Source organism: Hippopotamus amphibius, chromosome 13 (genome assembly GCF_030028045.1).
Source record: "Hippopotamus amphibius kiboko isolate mHipAmp2 chromosome 13, mHipAmp2.hap2, whole genome shotgun sequence".
In the NCBI taxonomy this organism is placed as follows: domain Eukaryota; kingdom Metazoa; phylum Chordata; class Mammalia; order Artiodactyla; family Hippopotamidae; genus Hippopotamus; species Hippopotamus amphibius.
In genome coordinates, this window is record NC_080198.1 from 997,446 (window position 1) to 1,019,687 (window position 22,242).

The 22,242-nt window shown below is 64.0% G+C and overlaps 2 protein-coding genes across 25 annotated transcripts in view; one reads left to right on the forward strand and one right to left on the reverse strand.

Annotated features, from left to right (window-relative positions):
• Window positions 1-12,297, forward strand: part of PODXL2 (podocalyxin like 2) — a 40,087-nt gene extending 27,790 nt beyond the window's left edge. The window contains exons 5-19 of one of the 4 annotated variants that reach the window (XM_057705606.1): window positions 2,390-2,546; window positions 2,817-2,878; window positions 5,030-5,209; window positions 5,601-5,947; window positions 7,396-7,458; window positions 7,551-7,606; window positions 8,422-8,581; window positions 8,702-8,861; window positions 8,957-9,002; window positions 9,277-9,372; window positions 9,456-9,574; window positions 9,829-9,924; window positions 10,015-10,182; window positions 10,814-10,989; window positions 11,080-12,297. In XM_057705606.1, coding sequence (XP_057561589.1) covers window positions 2,390-2,546; window positions 2,817-2,878; window positions 5,030-5,209; window positions 5,601-5,947; window positions 7,396-7,458; window positions 7,551-7,606; window positions 8,422-8,581; window positions 8,702-8,861; window positions 8,957-9,002; window positions 9,277-9,372; window positions 9,456-9,574; window positions 9,829-9,924; window positions 10,015-10,182; window positions 10,814-10,989; window positions 11,080-11,650 — 2,457 coding nt within the window. In that variant the 3' untranslated portion in view covers window positions 11,651-12,297. Of the gene's footprint in view, window positions 1-2,389; window positions 2,547-2,816; window positions 2,879-5,029; window positions 5,210-5,555; window positions 6,280-7,395; window positions 7,459-7,550; window positions 7,607-8,421; window positions 8,582-8,701; window positions 8,862-8,956; window positions 9,003-9,276; window positions 9,373-9,455; window positions 9,575-9,828; window positions 9,925-10,014; window positions 10,183-10,813; window positions 11,015-11,079 lie in introns of those variants that run through there. The other 3 variants (XM_057705608.1, XM_057705609.1, XM_057705610.1) reach the window with 3 other exon arrangements.
• An 8,007-nt stretch (window positions 12,298-20,304) lies between these two features.
• MGLL (monoglyceride lipase) overlaps window positions 20,305-22,242 on the reverse strand; it is a 172,949-nt gene continuing 171,011 nt past the window's right edge. For 20 of the 21 annotated variants that reach the window (XM_057705632.1, XM_057705627.1, XM_057705614.1 and 17 more), the window contains one exon: window positions 20,305-20,568. In XM_057705632.1, coding sequence (XP_057561615.1) covers window positions 20,440-20,568 — 129 coding nt within the window. In that variant the 3' untranslated portion in view covers window positions 20,305-20,439. The remainder of the gene's footprint in view (window positions 20,569-22,242) is intronic. The other variant, XR_009048773.1, reaches the window with a different exon arrangement.

Sequence of the window (22,242 nt, forward strand, 5' to 3'; positions counted from 1 at the left end):
GACTGGGCTGACTTTCTGTGTATTGATGTCTGGAAATTATTCGTGTGTCCTTGGTAGGAATCTCTGTCGGGTAGATGTATTGTAAAAGTCTTCTCCTACTCTGTGGGTTGCCTTTTCACCCTCTTCGTAGTACCCTCTGATAAATGGAAGTTCTTCATTTTTTTAAACTTCATCATGAAATAATCCAACTTACCAATTTTTTCATTCATGGTTAGTGGATTTGGGTCCAATTTAGAAATATTTACCTACTCCAAGGCTATGCTTACTTCGAAAAGCTTTAGATCTGAAATGCATCTGAAATTGACTTTGGTGTATGGTGTGAAGTACGAGTCCAGGTATGTTTTTTCTTTTCTGCTGGGATATCCAGTTGTCCCAGCAGCTATGATTAAGTACTTTTTTAAAAATTTATTTGTATAATCATTTTTTGGCTGTGTCAGGTCTTAGTTGCAGCACACAGGATCTTAGTTGTGGCGTACAGGCTCTTCTTTGTGGCACGCGGGCTCTGTAGTGTGTGGCATACGGACGTTCTAGTTGAGGCACAGGGGCTCAGCCGTTGTGGCGCAGGCTTAGTTGCTCTGTGGCATGTGTGATCTTAGTTCCTCGACCGGGGATCGAACCCGTGTCCCTGGCATTGGAAGGCAGATTCTCAACCACTGGACCACCAGGGACGTCCCTGAATAAGTATTTTCAGTCCTCACAGTAAGCCCACAGTTTTAGGACCGATGCCCACAGTTTTATTTATTTATTTATTTTTTATTTTTATTTTTTTGGGTGCAGGAGCTTAGTTGCTCCACGGCATGTGGGATCTTCCTAAAGCAGGGATTGAACCCGTGTCCTCTGCATTGGCAGGCGGATTCTTAACCACTGTGCTACCTAGGAAGCCCCAATGCCCACATTTTTAGACTGGGACACTGAGGCTTAGAGAGGTACAGTACTTTGCTAAAGGTCACAGAGCTGATAAATGCCAGAAGCAAGATTTGAGTCCATGTTTGATTCCAAAGCCAGAGCTTTTCCCTCAGGCCTCTGATAGTCTGTTCCTATCAACAGAGTAAATGAACGAAATACACAGTCATCAGACCCTCCCAGAACTGACCTTGTGGGTCTAGGGCTTAAGCCAGGCAGGCATCTGCACCCCGAAAATGTGGGGCGTGTGCAGGTGGCGCAGCACAGGCTGCGGCCCCACAGGGGGAGGCACTGCCTCAGGAGACACGGGCGCCCCTCCCCTGCACGTGCACACACACGCGCGCACACGTACGTGGACAGTAGCAGCCGTTTCAGGAACGGGGGCTCCCCAAGCCACTCGCTCGGCTGTCTCCAGGTACCAGCCTTCTCCCAGGTGCGGAGCTGAGCTGGCTTCTGTCGGGCTGGCGAGTCTAACGCTAGTGAAAGCCTGTGCGCGGCACTTGCCTTGGCAACAGGGACTTTATTGCTTTGGTGGCGTGACAGCCATGCTCCTTAGCTTGGGCTCTAGCAGAAAGGAGACCAGGAGTGTCGGGGTCCTGCAAGGGTGGCCCAGAGCGACACCTGTGCCTCACGGGCAGCCCTGGCTCGCGGCTCCTTGGCTGGGCGCTCGGGAGAGAGTGCTGAGCAACTGGGGGTGTTGGAGGCAGGAGCAGGGGGTGGGGGAGGGGGGACTGCCCAAGTACATGAGGGAGGGGGCTGCTGGAGAGGGCCCGGGGGTGGAGGGGGTGGGAGCAGCACCAGGCCAGAGGAGGGTCCCTTCCCAGATGGGCCAGGTGGGGACAGTGAGGCGCAGGGAGCAGAAGCACGGTTCCTGCCACACGCTGTGTTCCTGTTTGGTGCCAGCCTCTTGTTTTTGATTTGAAGTTGCGTCAGAAGCAGTACAAGGGTGTCACATGGGAAGGACGTCTCCTTTCTCCCTCCTCCTGCTCCCTGGCCTGCTTGCCTGGGCTCTCCCCTTGTGGCCATCTCTGTGCGTTCTCGTCCCTGCTGCGCTCTGCGAGGATGCGCACGTCTTTCTTGACTCCCCAAGCTTAGGCCCCATCTCTCCAGTGACCGGCGGAGGGCAGCTTGGGAGGCTGCCTGCTGCCTCTCCTCCGAGTTTGGTGGCCTTATTGGTGCGCACTCTCTTGTCCCCCCGTATTCATCCCTCACATGACACATCTGGACACTCAGCCCCACGTGGGTGCACCTGTCCCCCGGCTCACCTGTGAGTAGCCCCGTGCCCTCCCTCGTGGCGAGGGGCCAGGGCAGGAGGGGGCATCTGGACACCTGCAGGGACCAGAGCCCTGCCCTGAGGCCAGGCTCGCAGCCTCCCTCTGGGGTCCCCAGAGTGCCCTGAGCAGCCCCTCCGGGCAGCCCGCTGGCCTTGCCCAGTCGGGGGGCACCACCCCTCACCGAGCGCGGGGCCTTCTCTCTGCCGTCATAGGAGGTGTTCCGGCAGCACCGGGGGCTGCAGCTGCTGGCCCTGCTGGAGGGGGTGCTGTCCCGCCACGGCCGCGGCCGCCACGGGGGCTGGCGTATCTCCCTGAGCAAGCCCAGCGAGGAGGAGCAGCGCCTGCTGATGGCCTTGGTGGGCGAGCAGGGTGAGCAGGGGCACGGCGGGCGAGGCCCACGGGCTTGGGCTCTGGAGAGGAGGAGGAGGAGGTGGGCCTGGTCCGGAGGGGCCGTGGGCGTGGCCACCGGGAGCCGTAGCCGTCACAGGTGGGCAGACCGGTGGGAGGGAAGCAGGCATGGGGCGCCGTCTGCGTGGGCTCAGGGCTGGGGAGCGAGGCCCGGGGCTCAGGCGGAGCGTCTGAGGGTCGGGAGCCCGGTGCCTCCGTGGCCGGGACTGTGCTGATGGCGCGTCTCCCCAGGGGTGGTGCCCACTCAAGACGTCCTCTCCGTGCTGGGCGACGTCCGCAGGAGCCTGGCGGAGGTAAGCGTGGCCGTGTTCCCTGCACCCTAACGCTCTGGGGGGGGGCTGCCTTCCCTGAGGCGTGAGGGCCTGCGCGGCGGGGTGCAGCCTGATGGGTTCTGGGCAGCCCCGGCTCCAGTCTCCGAGGCCCAGCTCCTGGGAGGCATGGAGCTGCCAACCGCGGGGCATGTGCCAGGCGACGGCAGGCGCAGACCCGAGCACAGAGGAAGGCGGTCAGGAGAGGACATGCGAGGAGGGGGCCTCCGGTGGGGAGGGGAGTCTTGGTGGGTGCGTGGGGTTCTCTGGTGGACAGTGGGGAAGCACCGTGTCAGCAAGGGTCGTGCAGAAGCCTGATGGGCGGGGAGGACGTGACGCGGTTCCTGGAGGCACAGAAGGACGTGTCACCACGCGCTCTCTGCTGAGAGTCGGTCCGTGCGCGGGGCCCCAGGGCTGGGGGTTACCCAGGCAGCTGGCCGGCGACCTCCTCTAGGATTCCACGTCCACTGAAGGAGGACCTGCAGTTCCTCACCTGCCTTCTCGAGGACAGCCTGGGTCCTCCAGGCCCCATCCACTCCTGGAGCCCAAGGTCCTTGTCAGTGCGCTGCGTTCTCGAGGGCCCTGCAGTGGTTTTGTTTTTAAAGTATTTGGCTATGTAAAGTCTTAGTTGCGGCATGCGGGATCTTTAGTTTCGGCACATGAACTCTTAGTTGTGGCATGTGGGATCTAGTTCCCTGACCAGGGATGGAACCCGGGGCCCCTGCATTGGGAGCGTGGAGTCTTAGCCACTGGCCACCAGGGAAGCCCTGGAGGGCCCTGCAGTGTTCAGTGACAGAGCCGAGTCACGCGTGCCCGTGGGCCCCGCCTCCTTATCTGGCCCATGCCAGGCGTGGGGCCACCTCCGGGGTGGCCCGGGGCTTTCTGATAAGCATACGGGTGCTGCGTGCCAGGCTGGGCCGCTCACTCAGCCCTCAGCACCACCCCAGGGTTGTGAGCAGTAAACAGGCCCATGTTGAGCACTGCGGGTGCCCCGTTTCAGGTGAGAGCTGCCACCCAGCGCAGGGAGGGGCTTGCCTGGATGGCACCGCTAGGGCGTGGCAGAGCCAGGCTTTGGACCAGGCCTGAGCGACTCAACAGTGGGGCCTTTCCCTGTGATGCTGTATCCACAGCACCTGGGTAGCCACGGGGGCCCAGTCCAGTTGTGAGACTTGGGGTTCATGCTCACGTGGAGGGCTGGTGGAAACTTGAGTCCGACCTTCTTTATAGACCCCCCCCCCTGCCCCGGGTATTCTGGCTTTACCGGGCTTATTCAGACTGATGTGGCTGGAAGGCACACTGGGTGTTTGGAAGTTTGGGCAGATTTAGCACATGCATTTATGGTGAATCGAGCAGGAAAACTGAGCCTTCGTAACTTAAAAAAGTGAAAAAGAAAAGTACCGGACCTACACAGGGGGCTCACAGGAAGAAGAGCTGAGACCTGGTTTGGAAAGGGGGACCCCCAGGTGTCGAGGCTGGAGCCAGTGGGCGGCACCCTCACCCTGGCACCTGCCATCTGATGATGCCAGCTGGCCTTCCCTGCTGCCCTCCGCCTGAGAGGCAGGTCGTGGAGAGAGCGTCTGCCTGGCCTGGTGGGGGCACAGCAGGCCCCGCACCCAAGACAGCCCCGTGGTGTTGCGGGGGAGGGGTTCTGGGCAGCCAAGGGACACTGGGGACCAGCCCAGTGGGAACAGGGAGGAAGCCCGGAGCCTGGGGCAGCCCCAGCCCCCGGGCCGTCTCTCTGGCCCACGTTGGCGGGAATGATACAGACAGGCCGGCCCCCAGGGTGGGCGCGTGTGGGGAACGTGTGAGGAGGGGTCACAGGCTGCTCCTGGCTGTCTTCAAGCTGCTGGAGGTGCTGCGGGTCGCGACTGCCAGCACGGGGCCCACCTCAGTGGGGCGTTGGGGCCACACGTGGGCCATCCCCGCGTGGCTGTAGCTGAGTCAGAGCCACGGTGGGTTTGTGAGGGGGGCCGGGCCGGGGGCCCCCTCGGGGCGGGGTCCGTGCTGAGCACCGTGCAGGCCTCTGCGGGAGTTCGTTCCAAGCGTGTGCCCCGTCCCTGAGCGCCGAGCCCACAGCCCCGGGAGAGCCCCGGCGCCCAGGCCCGCAGCCAAGGAGCCGGGCCCTCCCGCCCCCAGATCGGCATCCAGAACTACTCCAGCACGGGCAGCTGCCAGGCCCGGGCCGGCCCGGCGCGCAGCGACTACGGGACGCTCTTCGTGGTGCTGGTGGTCATCGGCGCCGCCTGCGTGCTCCTCATCGCGCTCGGGCTGCTCTACAACTGCTGGCAGCGCCGGCTGCCCAAGCTGAAGCACGTGGTGAGCGCGGGGCCGGGGTGCCCCGGCGTCTGGGACGCCGTGTTCTCAGCGTCTGCGGGGGAAGCGCGCGCAGACCTGGCCCCCGGTTGCCGTCTGCAGGGCACCGGACGCTGGAGGTGCCGGGAGTGGGATGCCGGCCCCGGTCCCTCCTGGGGGGCCTCGCAGGCCTGGGCTCCTGGCTTTGCCTCCTCACCTGGCGGGCCCTGGGTTTGGGTGCCCAGGGGTCAGGAGGCTCGGGCAGCCCGGCAGCTGACCGCAAACGGGAGGCTGGGGCAGCAGGCTCCTGTGTGCCGGGAGTCCCTTCATAAGGGGTGGGTGGCGGTGGGCGGGGTCAGGTGGCGTCGGGGGGGCCGCGGGGCTGTTGGGTGACAAGGGTCCATGGTCGCTTTAGGAAAGCAGCCGGGCGTGGGACCCGAGCAGGGGGGACTGCGCGTGTCCGGGCGCGCGGGTTGGCGGCCAGAGGGCCGGCGAGGGGACGGCGCGGGGGCGGCGGGGTCCGGCGCTCGCCCAGCGGCCCCTCCCGCCGCAGTCGCACGGCGAGGAGCTGCGCTTCGTGGAGAACGGCTGCCACGACAACCCCACGCTGGACGTGGCCAGCGACAGCCAGTCCGAGATGCAGGAGAAGCAGCCCAGCCTGAACGGCGGCGGCGCCGTCAACGGCCCGGGGGGCTGGAGCGCGCTCATGGGGGGCAAGCGCGACCCCGAGGACTCGGACGTGTTCGAGGAGGACACGCACCTGTGAGGGCTGCGCCCCGCCCGCCCGGCTCCCCCGACTCCCTCCCGCCGCCCCGGGACCCCATTAAAGCCGCCCGGAGAGCACGCCGGGCCCCGCGCTCCGCCTGCGCGCCTCGTTCTTGCGTCGGAGGGGGCGACGCGGGGCGGGCGCGTCCGGGGCGGGCCTCGGGCCTCCCGGCCTCCGGGCGCCGCTGCCGAGCGGGTGGGGCGACGAGTGTTTACATCCGGCGGCTGCGCTGCCGCCCGAGGTCGCCGGGCCGGGGTCGGGCCGTCCGCGCCATGGACACCTGCGACCTGTTCTCCAGCTGCAGGAAGGGGGACGTGGGCCGAGTGCGGTGAGGACCCGTGGCCCCGGGGGGGTGCGGGCGGGGCGCCCGCCGAGCGCCTGGCCGGGGTGGGGACGGGGGCGGCCCGGGCGCAGAGCCCCTCTCACCGCTCCCGACGGGCGCCGAAGGGAGGCCGCCCGGTCCGGGCAGCCCTCCGAGCCGGGGCGCGGGGTCCGGTGCCGGCGTGACTCCTCGCGGGGGGCCCGGAGCGGGGGAAGGCGGCGCGGACGCCCGGAGGAGGAGGATTGGGCGGAGAGAAGAGAAGGGACCGCAGGTCAGTCCCTGGGGACGGGACGGGGCGGGGACACCCCCCAACGGGGCCCCCCTGATGAGCGCGGACGCGGCGCGGGGAGGGCGTGGGGCCCGGAATCCGCCTCTCGCTCCGGGAGGCTCGGGCCCTCCCGACCGCGGCTGAGACAGCCCGGGCCTCCTGCCGCCGGCTCCGCGGGCCGGGAGGGGCTGCTGCTGGGCCGGGAGGCACCGGGCTTCCTTCCGCAACCGCTGGTCCCCGCCTCCTGTGGCGGCCCCCCCCCTCCCCCCAGGCTAGCTCTGGGCTGCCTGCGCCCCGCGGCTTCCCCGCGTTCCCCCAGCGTCGGTGCCACCTGGGACTTGGTCGGCAGCCCGGACTCCTGATGCTCCTCGGAGCGCTCAGAGGTCCGACCCGGGGGTCCCCCCGAGGCCGGTTCCCCTCCGCCACCGTTTTTGGTGGTCCCCAGCTCCCCAGGGTCGTCCCTGCCATGTCTCCTGACTTCCATTTCTAGAATCTGTCTGCTTTTCGTTTACCACACCGCTCAGACGCCTGCACGTCTCCTGCTGGGCTTTTCCTTCTCCAGTCCCCCGGCCTGGGAGGCCCACCCGCCACCCACACAGCCGGAGGGCTCGGACACAGGCAGGGACACCCCCCGCCACACACACAAGGCCTTGAGCCCAGATGTTAAGTCTCTTCAGCTCTGGGACCTCTGATGCCCAGGGGCTCCCAGGTCCACACCCTGTCGTGGTTCCTTTGTCTCAAACGCCTGTCCTGCTCTGCCCTCACCTGGGGAGGCTCTTCTCCGTCCCCGTCCGCAGGTCTCCTGTCCAGACCACAAATCCGTCCTGACCCAGGCTCTGACCTCCCCCGCCCAGGTACCTGCTGGAGCAGCGAGATGTGGAGGTGAACGTGCGGGACAAGTGGGACAGCACCCCCTTGTGAGTGCCGGTGGGGGGGCGGGGGATTTCTTGGGGCGGGCGGGCAGGTGGGCCCGCAGGCCTGACGGTGCCCCTGTTGCTTCCTCTGTCAGGTACTACGCCTGCCTCTGCGGGCACGAGGAGCTGGTGCTCTACCTGCTGGCCAGTGGTGAGCACGGGCCGTGTGCAGGGGCCCTGGAGGCCTCTCTCCATCCCCACACCCCACACCCCGTGGGCAAGTGCCCTCAGCCCTGCTCTCAGCACCGGTTCTCCCATCGGCTTCCCAGGCCCAGCTCAGCATCTCCCTGAAGGCCGCCCCTCCCCATCACCTGTCACCTGCAGCGTGTTTCCCTTACTGCCATGGGTGTGCCCCACGGCCAGACTGACCCGCTTCAAGTCCCGAGTGGCATCCCCACTGTGTCTCCCCTGAACTAGAGAACCTGTGCCACCCTGAGCTGCTTGGTGACGTGCACCACACCCTCCTGCCCGCCGCCAGCTCTCTGCTGCCTCCCTGCAGGCTCCTCCTCAGGGCCTCTGCACTTGACATTCCTCCTGCTTGGACAGCCATCCCAGATCTTTGCGTGGCTCCCGCTCAGTTCAGGTCCCTGCACCTTGTCACTGCCACGGTGACCTTCCACGGTCTCTCCTGTGGCAGCTGCCACCACTGTCACCCTTCATCTTGCTTAGTTTTTCTTCAGAGCACCTGATGTCATTTGCTAACCTTTCTGCCCTTGGAACCTCAGTTTGGTGAGGACGGGGACCCTTCTGTCTACAGCGTGTCCCCAGGGCCCCAGCGCGTAGATCAGGGTCTGCCTCCAGGCCGTCTGTGGCATGTGCCTGGGCCCTGGTGGGGAGGATGCTGGGGTGTGAGCAGGCCCAGGGGCACTTGGGCCCCGTGTGTGGGGGGGAAGGGGGAGATGAGCGTCTCCCCCAGGCCCCTCCCCGGCTGTGGCGGGCAGCCCCACAGCCCTGCTGATTGGGCAGCCCTGCTGTCCCCAGGAGCCCGCTGCGAGGCCAACACCTTCGATGGGGAGCGCTGCCTCTACGGGGCGCAGAGTGACGCCATCCGCCGGGCCCTGCGTGATTACAAGCAGGTGACGGCATCCCGCAGGCGGCGGGGTCACTACTACAGCTTCCTGCTGCGGTGAGGCTGGGACGGAGGGCTCTGCGGTGGGACTGGCCCGCGTGGGGCCGAGGGCGCTCCCGCAGGGCAGGATGGAGGGGAGGCGGGGGCGCTGCTCAGCACCCCCTTGGTGGCCCCCAGGCTCCTGGAGCAGGGCGTCCACAGCGACGTGGTCTTCGTCGTGCACGGGAAGTCCTTCCGGACGCATCGCTGCATCCTGGGCGCTCGCAGCACCTACTTCGCGCACATGCTCGACACCAAGTGGAAGGGCAAGAGCGTCGTGGTCCTCAGGCACCCCCTGGTGCGTGCCTCTCGGGGCCGGGGGGCCCAGGATGAGCACGGAGCTGCGCTGAGTGGCCGCCTCTGACCTTGTCTTCACGCACCCTTTGCCCACAGATCAACCCCGTGGCCTTTGGGGCCCTGCTGCAGTACCTGTACACAGGTGAGCCCCAGGTCGGGTAGGGAGGGGCCACAGTGCACCCACACGTGGCTTTTTCCTCCTGGTCCCCCCCCCCCCCCCCCCACTGCGGTGCAGGGTGCTTCCTCCTGCCTCCTGGGTTGGCTTTTTCCCACCCGCAGACTGAACCCGTCATCCGTCCCAGGGCCTGTAGAACACAGGCGGTTGGGCGGAGGGACGGCCTCCTGGGCACACTGCCTGGGACAGCCAAGGGCCCCCCAGGCCCTGAGCCTTCCTCCTGCGCTGCACCCACACGCAGGCTGCCTGGACGTCGGGCTGGAGCACGTCAGCGACTGTGAGCGTCTGGCCAAGCAGTGCCAGCTGTGGGAGCTGCTCAGCGACCTCGAGGCCAAGTGTGAGTGTGCGTGTCCGGGCCCAGGGTCCAGGCGGGGCTGGTGGGCTGCCCCGCTCCCTGAAGCTATGCCGTCCCCTGCACAGTGGCTTCCAAGCCGAGCACGTGCGTGAAGGTGCTGACCATCGAGCCTCCCCAGGCAGACCCCCGGCTGCGGGACGACCTGGCCCTGCTGGCCGACTGTGCGCTGCCCCCCGAGCTCCTGGTAAGCGCACCTGCCGAGGCAGGCCTGTGGGCAGGGGGTGTGTCTGGGGACAGGGCTGTGGCTTAAACCTAAAAGCCCGTCGCCTGCCTTTTCGGAGCTGGCTGCTGGGTTTAGTGGCCTTGTCTTGTGTCTAAATCGAGGCGTGGGGCAGCAGTCGTCCTCCGGGACGAGCTAGAAGGGGCTCGTGGCTGCGCCAGCCTTGTGCCGCCCGTCTGCCTGTCTGCTCTGATGACACCTTCTCTTCCGTCCCCCAGGGTGACCTCGGGGAGCTGCCCTTCCCTCGTGACGGCCACAGCAGCTGTCCTGACGTCTGCTTCCGAGTGGACGGTCACAGCTTCCTATGTCACAAGGTACTAAGTCTTCTCCCCCCAGGCCCCACCCCTGCCTTAAGCCCTGGACCAGCTCCTCCAAGCACACGTCCTGAGCCCAGCCTCCCCCAGGCCTTCTTCTGTGGCCGCAGTGATTACTTCCGGGCGCTGCTGGATGACCACTTCCGAGAGAGCGAGGAGCTGGAGGCCTCGAGCGGCCTCCTGGCCATCACCCTGCACGGCATCTCACCCGACATCTTCACCCACGTGCTGTACTACGTCTACAGCGACCACACCGAGGTGTGTGCCCGGCCTTGGGGCTTAGACACAGCGCCCAGGTCTGCCTCCAGGAGGCTAGTGCTCTGTGAGGCCAGAGCAGGGAGTGTGGGCCCCGTGTGGACTTCCCTTTCAGGCGGGGGGGGGGGTGGGGGGGGAACCTCGCTTCCAGGGTGGGAATGAGTGACAAGGCTCATGGCACTTAGGGTCCCCAAGTTCTCTAGCCAGAGGGGGGACGGGGACGGTCACCCTGAGCTGCAGCAGGGGGAGCCCGAGCCTTGTGCATCGGGGTCCCTGCAGGGCCCTCTGGCTGCCTCCCCGTCCCCAGCCGCCCCGGGGCAAGGCGGCAGCAGGTGTGCGCTTCCTGCACGCGTGCGGGGTCTCTGAGGTGAGTGCCCAGGGCAGGGTCAGCACACTTCCTGCTGGATGGGCTCAGTGGTGGGTGTGACCAGCCACAGGGTGCCCATCACAGCTGCTCCTGGGGAAGCGGCTTTCTCCGTCTGGGCCCGGGAGGAAGGAGGCCGTGCCTGCCTGCTGTGGGGCTGTCCATGGGGCTCGGGGCTGAGCTGACCTGCAACATGGGCCCCTCACGCGCCCTGGAGACCCTGGTCCTAACTGTCTCAGGTGTCTCCCTCACTCCTTTTCCTCGTTGCAGCTGCCACCCGACTTGGCCTACGATGTGCTGAGTGTGGCCGACATGTACCTGTTGCCAGGCCTGAAGCAGCTGTGTGGCCGCAGCCTGGCCCAGCTGCTGGACGAGGACAGCGTGGTGGGCGTGTGGCGCCTGGCCAAGCTGTTTGGCCTGGCGCGCCTGGAGGACCAGTGCACTAAGTACATGGCCAGGGTCATCGAGAAGGTGCGTGTGGGCCCCGGGGTGGCCAGGCTGGGGGACGGGCATGCCCTGAGCCGGCCTGTCCACAGCTGGTGGAGCAAGAGGACTTCGTGGAGGCCGTGCGGGAGGAGGCTGCGGCCGTGGCGAGCCGGCAGGAGACGGACTCCATCCCGCTGGTGGACGACATCCGCTTCCATCTGGGCAGCACGGTGCAGACCTGCAGCGCCATGCAGCTGGCAGAGCAGCGGCTGCGGGTGCTGGAGGAGCTGCTGGTGTCCATCGGTCTGGACTGCTGACGGCTGCATGCGTGGTGCTCTGCGAGCCTGGGGCATCATGGTGCCTGCGGGAGCTCAGCGGGGCCCTGGGGAGGGTCACCTTGGGATGAGACCCCTCCCACAGCACAAAGCAGCCCCAAGGCCTGGGGCTGGGCACCACTCAGGGAAACCGGGGGGGGGGGGGGGGGTTCTCTTAGGGCCTCGCTCCTGTGGCCCCTGCCCCCTCCTGGTGCGTCTCCCTGCACGGAGCTGGCTGCTTTGCACAGAGTGGCAGCGTCTGTGTAGCAATGAAGCTGGGATGCACTGTGGGAGCCTGTGTCCCCAGCACAGGGGCGGGGCTGGGGGAGCTCTGCCCACGCCCCCCCCGCCCCCCCCCGGTGTGTGAGGGAGAGGGCCCTAAAGTCTGCCTGCCGGACAGCCCCCCTGATGACCAGAGCCCCCTTGGGGGCCCAGGGAGGTTTCACGAGGCCAGAGGCAGCCTCCCTCACCGGCGCAGTCAGGCCAGGCTCTGAGCCGCTGCTGTGCCTACAGCCGTGCGGGCTCAGCCTCAGGCCGGCCTGCATGTCCGAGAGCCCGGCCCCGGGTGAGTGGACCCGGCCCAGCTGCCTCCAGCCACTGGCCATGGGGCCTCGGTTGAGGGGGCACTGAGGATGGAAGCCACCATCTGTCTTCCCTCAGCCCAGGGCCTGCCTCCCTCATGCCTGCTTCTCAGTGAACACTGTTGAATCAAAAAATGTTTCCTTATATTTTACTGGGAAAAATCATACATGTATTCTATTTCAACCCAAGACCCCAACATTTTCCACATTTGGAGGAATAGACCAACCCCTAGCAAAATAAGCAGCAATAGAAAAAAAAAAAACAGCTCGTATGTAAAATGGAGAGTAGGGGCAGGGGCCGCAGATGGGGCCGCGTCCTGGGGGACTGGAGCAGATGACGGCCGACCAGGGATCCTATTTGAATTGTCAGTATGTGTTTCATCGTTCATTTTGATTTAAAAGTAAAATTACATTAAAATGTTTATTCTGATTACTAAGATTTTTGGTGCACCCTTCACGCTTTGTGCCCGAGGGGCGTGCCTCACCTGCCGAGCCCTGGCCCCAAAGTATGAACTATGTATTTTATACGTAAACTACGCGGCCTGGGCTGGAGCAGACCAGAGCCCCAGCGTCCTTGTCCCTCTGAAGGGGAGCAGCAGTCCCAGCCGCCAGAGCTGGCCTGAGCGGAACGGGGTCCGGAGGCGGCCCCGGCAGGACTGGGGCTCAGCCCCCTGGGCCTCGGAGGGAAGGTCCTTCCTTCCTGCGAGACGGGACACGAGCCCCCCCGGGCATACGGGGTGGGGGGCCTCTCCTACCTGTGGGGTCTTGGACACGCGTGTCCTCCTGACTCCTCGGCCCTTGAGGTCGTTGCGCCCCAGCCTCTGCAGCAGCCGCGAGTCCGTCTCCGAGTCCCCTGCCACCTCAGCCACGCTCGGGGCCCTGCCTCCCCTCCGGCTCACGCTCACCCGCCCTGGTGGTGTCTCCTGGGTGGATGCTGAGCCCAGGTCTGCCCTCCTGGAAAGCCTCGCGTGCACACCTGGTGGCTGGGCACAGCCTGCGGGGCCTCTGACCTCTGCGCCCCTCCTTTGCTGTCGGCACCGGGCTCGTTTCCCAGCGTCCCTGTATTTAGCCGTGGCCAGGCCACCAGGTCCTAGGTGTGAGCAGAGACAGCACATGAGATCTAGTTTAGTCCTTGAAAAGCTAGCTCCCTGCGCCCCTTTCCTTTTCTCTCTGCCTCCCGGCGGGCTGGGGCAAGCGTGCTGTGGCCGGAGCAGCCACCTGGGTCTGTGGGGTGGAAGCCACGTGCTCAGGACAGGGCAGTGAGCGGGAGAGCTGCCCCTCCCGGCCAGCCTCGCTCTGGTCACAGCTGTGTCTGTCCTCTGCCCCGGGCTCCTGACGCCCTCAGCCAGGGCCGTGTGCTCCCTGCATGCACTGTCGCAGCTGTGTGCTGCTGCACATGATCTCGGTCTTCCGAGTCCCAGTTCTGGGACCCGCTCGTGCTCCCGCCCTGTCTTGTCCCGGGTCCCTTGGATGCGCGCCTGCTACTCACCTCCTGCTCCCCCCACCAGGCCGGCCTGGGGCTCCATCGTCTCCCTTCCTGCTTCGCCCCGATTAGGCAAGCTGTGTCACCCGTCCTGGTCCTGGGGGCAGCCACGGCACAGCTGCCGCGTGACAGCTCTCAGCAGGGGCGTCTGTGGTCCATGCTCCCAGGAAGGAGGACACTGCCCACGGTCCACCCCATCAGGCTCAGGGTGTAAAAGTGGGGGGCCTGGGGGCGTGGGCCATCCTTCAGGTCTACACCCCACCCAGGGGACCTCTGCATGGGGCCAGGACCAGGTCTGGCCACCCCGCAGGACCTATCCCAAAATGACTGAGAATTTTATCAAAAGTCACCTCAGAAGAGTGGCCAAGACAGCAGAGCAGAAAGACCCTGAGTTCACCTCACGAGCACATCACCCCAGCTGCACAATCACCATCGATGGGAAAGGCCAGAACCTACCGGAAAGGATCCAGAACGAAAGGCACAGAGAAGGAACCACACGAGACAGCGGGAGCCCCACACCCCCAGTAGGCAGCCCGCACCCCGGAGAACAATTAAGCTGCAGAGGGTCCCTCCCCCAGAACAAGAGTCTGCCAGCCCCCCAGCTGGGAGGTTCCGCACCAGGAGCCTCCAGGGCGTGTGGCTGTGAAGGCAGCTGGCCTTGACTGCAGGGCCCTGCAGGGCTGGGGCAGTAGAGACGCCCACTCTTAAAGGGCCGCACACCACCTCACCTGCACCGGGACCCGGGGCGGCAGCAGGAAGGTGATGGGAGCCTGGCCGGACCTCCCTGCTGCTCTTGGAGGGTCTCCTGCAGGGGTGGGGGCGGCTGAGGCTCACCCTGGGGACAGAGACGCTGGTGGCAGATGTACTGGGGGACGTTCAGCCCTGTTACACAGCTTCTGCGGCGGGGCTATCTTGGCTCCTAAGCGCCAAGACTGAGCACCACCCAGCAGCTGCAGGCCCAGAGTGGGGAGCCTCGCCCCAGACAACGCCCGGGGCGGGGACACAGCCCTGCCATCAGCAGACAGGCTGCCTTGAGACCCCCTGAGCCCCGGCCGTGGACACATCCCAGCCCAGCGACAAGACGCGGCTCCCCGCCCTGCCCGCCAGGGAGCCTGTTCAGGCCGCTAGGCCAGCCTCGCCCAGCAGGGGGCAGACACCAGACGCGAGAAAACCAGTCCTAAAAGTGGACAGTTACTGTAATTTCATATTTTTACATGTAAGTCCCCACCATATGAACCTTCAAGTTGAGAACTTTCAAAGATGCAAACGTGCATTCCATCCACGTCGGGCATGAGTGAAATGGCAGCCCTCCCTCCGTCTCCTTCTGCTGACCTTCCTTCAGCTCCATCGCCTCCCACCTCCTCTCCCTCCTCCAGCCGGTAACTCTTCTCGCCTGTTCACTCGATGCCGCCCCTGCCTGCCCGCTGCTGTGCTGGACTGCTGTGCTTTTCAAGGTATTGTACTGTAAGATTAAAAATGTTTTATTTTTCGTGTTTTTTTTTAATGTTTATGTGAAATGTGTGATAAACCTTTTATAGTACAGCACCATATAGCCGACTCTGTTAGCTGGGTACCTAGGCTCACTTTGTTGGACTTATGAACAAATTGGACTTAATAAGGACACCCTCTGGGAATGGAACTCATTCGTATGTAGGAGACTTACTTTAGAACATTTTCTAACACCATACACAAGAATACACAAATTCAAAACAGATTAAAAGCCTAAAGGTAAGGCCAGATACGATAAAACTCTTATAGGAAAACATAGGCAGACAGCTCTTTGACATAAATCACAGCAGTATCTTTTTGGATCTACCTCATAGAGTAATAAAAACAAACAAACGGAACCTAATTAAACTTAAAAGCTTTTTGCACAGCAAAGGAAACCATGAACAAAACGAAAAAACCCACAGAATGGGAGAAAACATCTGCAAACAAAGCATGTGACAGGGATTAATCTCCAAAATATACAATCAGCTCATGCTGTTCAATATCAAAAACCAAACAACTCCATCAAAAAATGGGCAGAAGGTCTACACAGGCCTTTCTCCAAAGACGACACACGGACAGCCAAGAGGCCCAGGAACAGCTGCTCCACATCACTCATTATCAGAGAAATGCAAGTCAAAACGACAATGAGGTATCACCTCACACCGGTGAGAATGGGCATCATCAAAATCGACACACAGGAAATGCTGGAGAGGATGTGGAGAAAAGGGAACGCTCTTGCACTGTGGTGGGAATGTAAACTGATACAGCCACTACGGAGAACAGTATGGAGATTCCTTAAAAACTAAAGTAGAGTTACCATATGACCCAGCAATCCCACTGCCGGGCACAGTATACCCAGAGAACACCATCATTCAAAAAGACACATGCACCGCAGTGTTCACTGCAGCACTATGTACAGGAGCCAGGACATGGAAGCAACCTAAACATCCATCGACAGATGAATGGATAAAGAAGATGTGGTGCAGATACACAATGGAATATTACTCAGCTGTAAGAAGCAATGAAATAATGCCATTTGCAGCAACATGGATGGACCTTAGAGATGATCATACTAAGTGAAGTCAGAGAAAGACAAATATTGTATTATATCACATATATGAGATCTAAAAAAAAGATACAAATGAACTTATTTACAAAATAGAAACAGACTCACAGACCTAGAAAATAAATTTATAGTTATGAAGGGGGAAAGCTGGGGGGGGGGGTTAAATTATGAGTTTGGGATTAACAGATACCACTATATACAAAATAGATACTCAACAAGGACCTACTGTACAGCACAGGAAACTGTACTCAATGTTCTGTAATAACCTAAATGGGAAAATAATCTGAAAAAGAATGGATACGTGAATGTGTATAACTGAAGCACTCTGCTGTACACCTGAAACTAACACAACATTGTAAATCAACTATACCTCAATGTAAAATAAAAAATTTAAAAAAGAAAACCCACAGTCCTGCAGTTTGAGGACCCAGCCCACCCAAAGCAGACCATACGCTCCCTGGGACCCACTGGGCCCTGGCTCTGCCCACTAGCAGCCAACACAAGCTTCAGGACACACCAGACCCGCACCCAACTGTGTCAGGAAACCACCCCCCTCCCCCCCCCCGCAAGATCCAACACCAGCTCTGGGACCCCTGGGCACCGCAGCCAGACTCCAGGACCCGGTTCTGCCTGCCAGTGGACCGGCACTAACCCCAGGACCTGGCTTCACCTGTCAGCGGGTGGGTAACATCCCACCAGTGAGCCAGTGCTAGCCGGGGGTCCCCTAGGACCCACAACCAGCTGCCGTGTGACCAGACCCCGCTAACCAGCAGCCCGTGGATCCCCGCGAGGCAGGGCCTGGCAGCCAACTGGGCCGGGGGCCGCCGAGCCCACCAGCCCCACGCGGTCAGCCCCCCACGACAGAAAGTCCCCCGCAGCCCTCTTGGGGGCACCCCCAGAGCGCGTAGCTCAGGTGACGAGAGGGGAGAGCACTGCTGGGACGCACAGGACGTCTCCTATGGAGGCCACCTCTCCAAGGAGGAGAACGTAACTGACAGGCATAAAGCACACACAGCAACGCAGACAGGAGGCGGCAGAGGAACACGGGCCCCGCGAGGGGACAAGACGAAACCCAGAGGAGCGAAGTGACGTGGAGACGGGTGACGTGCCCCGGGCAGAGTCCAGGGCAGGGATCGCAAGGACGGCCCAAGAACTCGGGGGTGGGATGATGCGCAGCAAGAGTGAGAATTTCAAGACAGCAACAGCAGAGCCTTAAACCCAAGGGGGCCCTTGGCGGTGTGGCCCTGGGTGAGGGCACAGGTGCCCGCCAGGCGGTGTGGGCCCTGCACCCACAACCCCAGCGCCAGGCTGCGGCCGGGCCCAGAGAGAGCCCCTGTGCCCCCACCCCTCGCACCCCCCCTGGGCAGGTAGTTACCAGGGACCCCTGGAAACCAGACAGAGGTCCGATGTGAGGACCCAGCTGCTGCGGCCCAGCTCCGGTGGGGACAGGGCTCGTGTGGGACAGCAGTGGCACGCTGCAGGAGGAGGTGCTGGCCAGGGGGCGTGGTGCCTCCAGGCAGGCGCCGGGAAAGGTGCACCGAGGGGCGGGCGTGCACTGCGGGAGGCAGGGGGGCCACGGTGGGGCCGCACGCGGGCCCAGGCCCTGCAGGCTTGGCGGGGCCGTGGCCTTCTCTGTGTGAGTTGGGACCATGGAGCGTTGGAGCAGGAAGGGCCACCGTCTGACTCACCGAATACGTGCTCTGGCCGCTGTGTGGGACACGGCCGATGGGACACAAGTGAAGAGACCGCTGTGGCCACCGGCAGGAGGGGACGATGACAGCCCCGGGGCCTCGGGCCAGAGGGCAATGGCCTGCCTGGACAGGCAGCCGACAGGCTCTGCGGCTGGGTCAGGCGGGGGGACAGGGCGAGGGGTGCAGGCGCCTGCCCGAGCTGGGGTCAGCAAGACAGCGGTGCAGGCACGTGGGGGGCGATCAGAGCTTGTTTCTAAGTTGTCACGCGGGGCTGTGGAGGAGGGGCGGCCGTGGAGCACGGCACTGGGGCGGCCTGGCCCCTGCTGCCCGCGGAGGCCGAGCCTGCACGAGGAAACCAGCGTGCAGTCCACTCCACGGGAGGGCCAGTCACGTCCACACACCCGTGCGTATCGGGGGACAGGCCCCGACCCCCAGCGCGGCCTCACAAGGGCACTGGTCTCTGCAGGGCCCCCGACCGCAGGGCACGCTACCGTCGTGTCAGACAAACAGGCAGACGACACCGCTAGAAAACACGTGGTTTATTGGGTTACTGCGGCAGACGTCGGTGTTTGAATAGCTGTCACTGACAGGCGGGTCCCCACTACCGCGTGGGTGAGGGAGGCGGCTGAGCTGTGGCAACAATAAACGCTACCGTGCTTGCGAACGTCACGGTGGTCCTGACGGGGAGGCGTCCGCCGTCGGCGAGGCAGACAGGGAAGGTGGGGCCCTGCAGGGGGGTCCCAGGGCACCCTTCAGAGCTCTCCGCGCGAGCCCCCGTGGCTGCAGGGGGCAGGTTCTCCTAGAAGGGTTTCCAGGCATGCTACCAGCCCGTGTGGCCCGGCGTGGCCTCTGCGGTACAGGGTGGCACCAGGTTCACACCTTGACTCACCTCGAGGCCAGGCCGGTGTGACCTGGCTGCCTTTGCAAACCCAGCTCCCCTATGTCACAGCGAGGTCCCCTGTGCCATGGGGCGGGCACGGCTGTGGCGCTCCACGTGTCCGCACGGAGCCGCCACATGGAGGGTGACGCCGATGCAGGAGGTGCGGCAGGGACGGAAGGGTGCCCCCCGGGGGCCTCCAGACACTGCCCCCCCCCCCGCCCCCGACTCAGCAGGTGGGCGCGCCCTGTGCCCTGTCCCAGATGAGGAAACAGTCCTGCTTTCAGACACCTTTTTTCTTCTGAATACGGGTGACTCTTTCACCAGATCTGTGCAGGAGACTGAGCGTGTCTCCGTAAGAGCTTCCAAACATGCAACTTCACGCGTGGGGAAGAGTCCCGCGGCAGCCCCGTGTCTGCTGCGTAGTCTGGGGAAGGGCCCTGCCAGGGCAGGCTTCTGGGAGAGGCAGGTGGGGGGGGCGGCGCTGGGGGCTGCGGTCTGTGGTCTGGGGGTGGAGGTGCTGGGTCCCTTCGCCGGCAGCAGACAGACGCCCAGCGTGGGTGGCGGGGCTGAGCTCTCAGTGCATTTTCTACATTTTTTTCTCCTCCAAAAAGAAGCCAGAGAAATAAGACGCGGATGAAGCCGCTCTCGGTGGGGACCCGGGCTCTGTCCCCGGGGGCGGCTGCCTGGGCGCCTCTCCCTCCTGAGGGCGGGGCAGGAGGGCGCACGGAGACCGGCTGAGCTTCGCGGGGGTGCGGTGGGGGGAGCAGCAGCTCCGGGGCCCTCGGGGGTGGACCCAGAACCAGCCCCGGAAGAACAGGGGGCAGGCGGGGCAGCAGTCCCTCCGCTGGGTGGGGGGGCCCTAGCCCCCAGCCTCCCCGTCAGGCAGGGAAGCAGCCTCAGGGTGGCAGGCCTGCACCTTCCCGGGTTCAGCACCCAGGCGGCTCCGCACCCCCCCGCCCCGTCACATCTCAGGTGGGGCCTGGAGGCCCGACAGCAAGTCCCTGTGGAAGGGACGGTGCCCCTGGCGGGCAACAACCCCATTTCCCGCTGGCGCAGGCAGGGCCGAGCGGGGGTCGCGGCGAGGCACCACGGAAGGCAGTTGGCTGCTGGGGCCCCGGGCCTGCGGCCGGGGCAGGGCCACCGTGCGGGGACTCTCCAGCCACCAGAGGTCGCTGTGGCGCCAGCACCCAGGCTCCCAGGCCGCTGCGGCCAGGTGGGCGGGACTGGGCCAGGCCTGTCCCACACGGGGCTCCGGGGCCCACCCCCCGGGGGCTGCGCGGGGCCTCGGGCGTCCACGCCTTCAAGCCCCCGGTTCCCACCCGCCCGCCCGCCCACCTCTGCTTCAGAACAGACGCTGCACCTGCAGCACAGCCGCCCTGCCGTGCCCCACGGGGGGCAGGGAGCCCGGGTCCCCCTTCTGTGCCAAGCCCCACCTGCCCCACAGCCCACCCCCGGCCCCCGGCGGACAAGGAGCTGACACGGGTCACGGGTGGACACACGTGCTGAGGACGTGCGGACATCCTCTGGGCCTCAGAGGGCACGTGGGTCTGCCAGGCAAGGGGACGCCGCCCCACATCCCGCGACCAGAGGGAGGCCCCAGCAGGGGCGGTGTGGGCGGGGCACGGGGTGGCGGGAGGGGACCCCTCCAGTTATTGCAACGGGGTGTCCTGGGACCCTGCGGAGCGGGAGAGGCGGGGCAGGGCTCTGTGGCCTGAGGCTTCCAGCACCTTCTCTGGGAAGCGCTGTGACCTCCTGGTTTTGCATAAAGTGTCCACCCCTTAAGGCAGATCCAGCGGTGGACAGCCTGGTATATGACAAGACTGTCTGTCTTTTTAGGAAATTGTGCTAGGGAGTCCTCCAATTTTTAATTTCTTTTTTTTTTTTGCAAGCCACAGCTGAGAAGCCAGCTCCTGCCCTTCCTCTGCCCGCTTCCCTGACCGTGGCCCGAGGGCCGGCCAGCGCGCTCAGGGCGGGGACCCCGTTCCCACGGCCGCCGCTGTCCTTTGAGAGACCCACGTGTTTATCTCGCGGAAGACGGAGCTGGTCACCTCAGGAAGCTCTTTGTGGAGGACGTGGTAGGCACCTTCGTAAATCTGCAACAGGAGAGACAGGAAGTCACGGCCACGGCACGTGACAGGTGCCGGGAGGGCGACCGGGCAGTGCGGGAGAGGACCCCCTACTCCGTGTGCCCGCACCGGGCCAGCAGGTGGTACTGCAAGCAACTTGAAACGTCCCACCATGCTTGGCAGCTCTTTTCTTAAACCACTGTCCCCCTCTCCAGCAGACCCCATCCGCACCCCCCGCCTCCCGGTGGGCCCCCAGCCTGCGCCCCCTGACCCTCCCCCCTCCCGCCCACGGGGGGCGCCTGCTGCGTGGCCCTCGTGTCACCAGGGACGGGCACTGTTCCACTCTCATGGCTCTGGCTTCTCGGCACCGAACGCTGGCCAGCGCCACCTTCCAGGGACACCTTCCCGTGTGGTTCCCACCGCCCTCAGCTGCCTGCTCTTCTTCCTGCCACACACGCCAACCTCTGAGCCGCGGGCAGGAGTGGCCGGGCACCTCGGGCCTTGTCCAGGCTGTAAGAGCCACCGGGCGCTGACAGCTGGGAACCTGGGGCTCCAGCCAGAACCACCATGGGCTCGCCGTGTGTACAACCACCTGCCCACTTGCCATCCCAGCCATTTCCAACCAGCAGTAAAAATCACACAACACGAAGCTTACCATCTTAACCACTAGCACCTCTGCGTGGCTGTGCAACAGGCCGGTCCTGCACACCTGACACCGGCCCCTTACACTCTCTCCTCCTTCCCCTCCTCCCAGCCCTGGGCAACACCACTCTTTCTGTCTTTCCTTTCTCTGGCTGGCCACGTGGCTGGCGAGATCGTAGTTCCCTGACCAGGGCCCCAGCGGTGAAAGCGCAGAGTCCTAACCACTGGACCTCCAGGGAAGTCCCTCTGCTCTCTGTTGCTATGATTCTTGACTACTTCACATGTTTCACGCGTGTGGAATCACACGCCACCTGTCCTTCTGTGACAGGCTTGTTTCACTGAGCACATCCCCCTCAAGGTTCGCCCACATGGCAGCAGGTGTGAGAACGTCCCTCCCTCTCCAGGCTAAGACCCCACTGTGCACGGGCCCCGCGGTGTCTATGCATCAGCCCTCAGTGAACACCTGGGCTTCCCGCACCTCTTGGCTGCTGTGGACATGGGGGTGTAAGTAACCCTTCAAGACTCTGCCTTCCATTCTTTTTCCAAATTCCGAGTCTCGATCAGGTGTGTCAACGTGGGACTCCTGGTCCCCAGAGCTGCCTCCCCACGGGGACCACCTCCAGCCGGGACGGGAGCGGCTCTCCAACCCTCCCTTCCTCCTGCTGTCCCTCTGAGCCTCCCTCTGGCAGGGGTGTTGGGCCAGGAGCTGCCACTCTTGGCAGCGAGAGGGGGCACTGGACAGTGCAGAGACATGCGAGCCCTCGTCAGGGCAGCGCGTGGGGGGGAGCGTGCAGTGGGCGCGGGGCAGACTCAGCCGGGGTGGGACCTGCGCGGAGCTGCCTGTGTTCCCTGCAACCTAGTGGGAGGTGGCCGTGCCCGTGCTGGGGTGGCGCTGCCCAGGGACACGTCTGTTCACACATGTGCCCTGTGCGGCGGTCTGTCCAGCGGACCACACAGAGCCACCTCCAGGCCCAGCTGCCACGTGGCAGGGACACAGCTGCTGCACCTGCTCCCTCCCCACCCTCCGGCCGGGGGTCTTCCCAGCTCAGCCCAAAACCG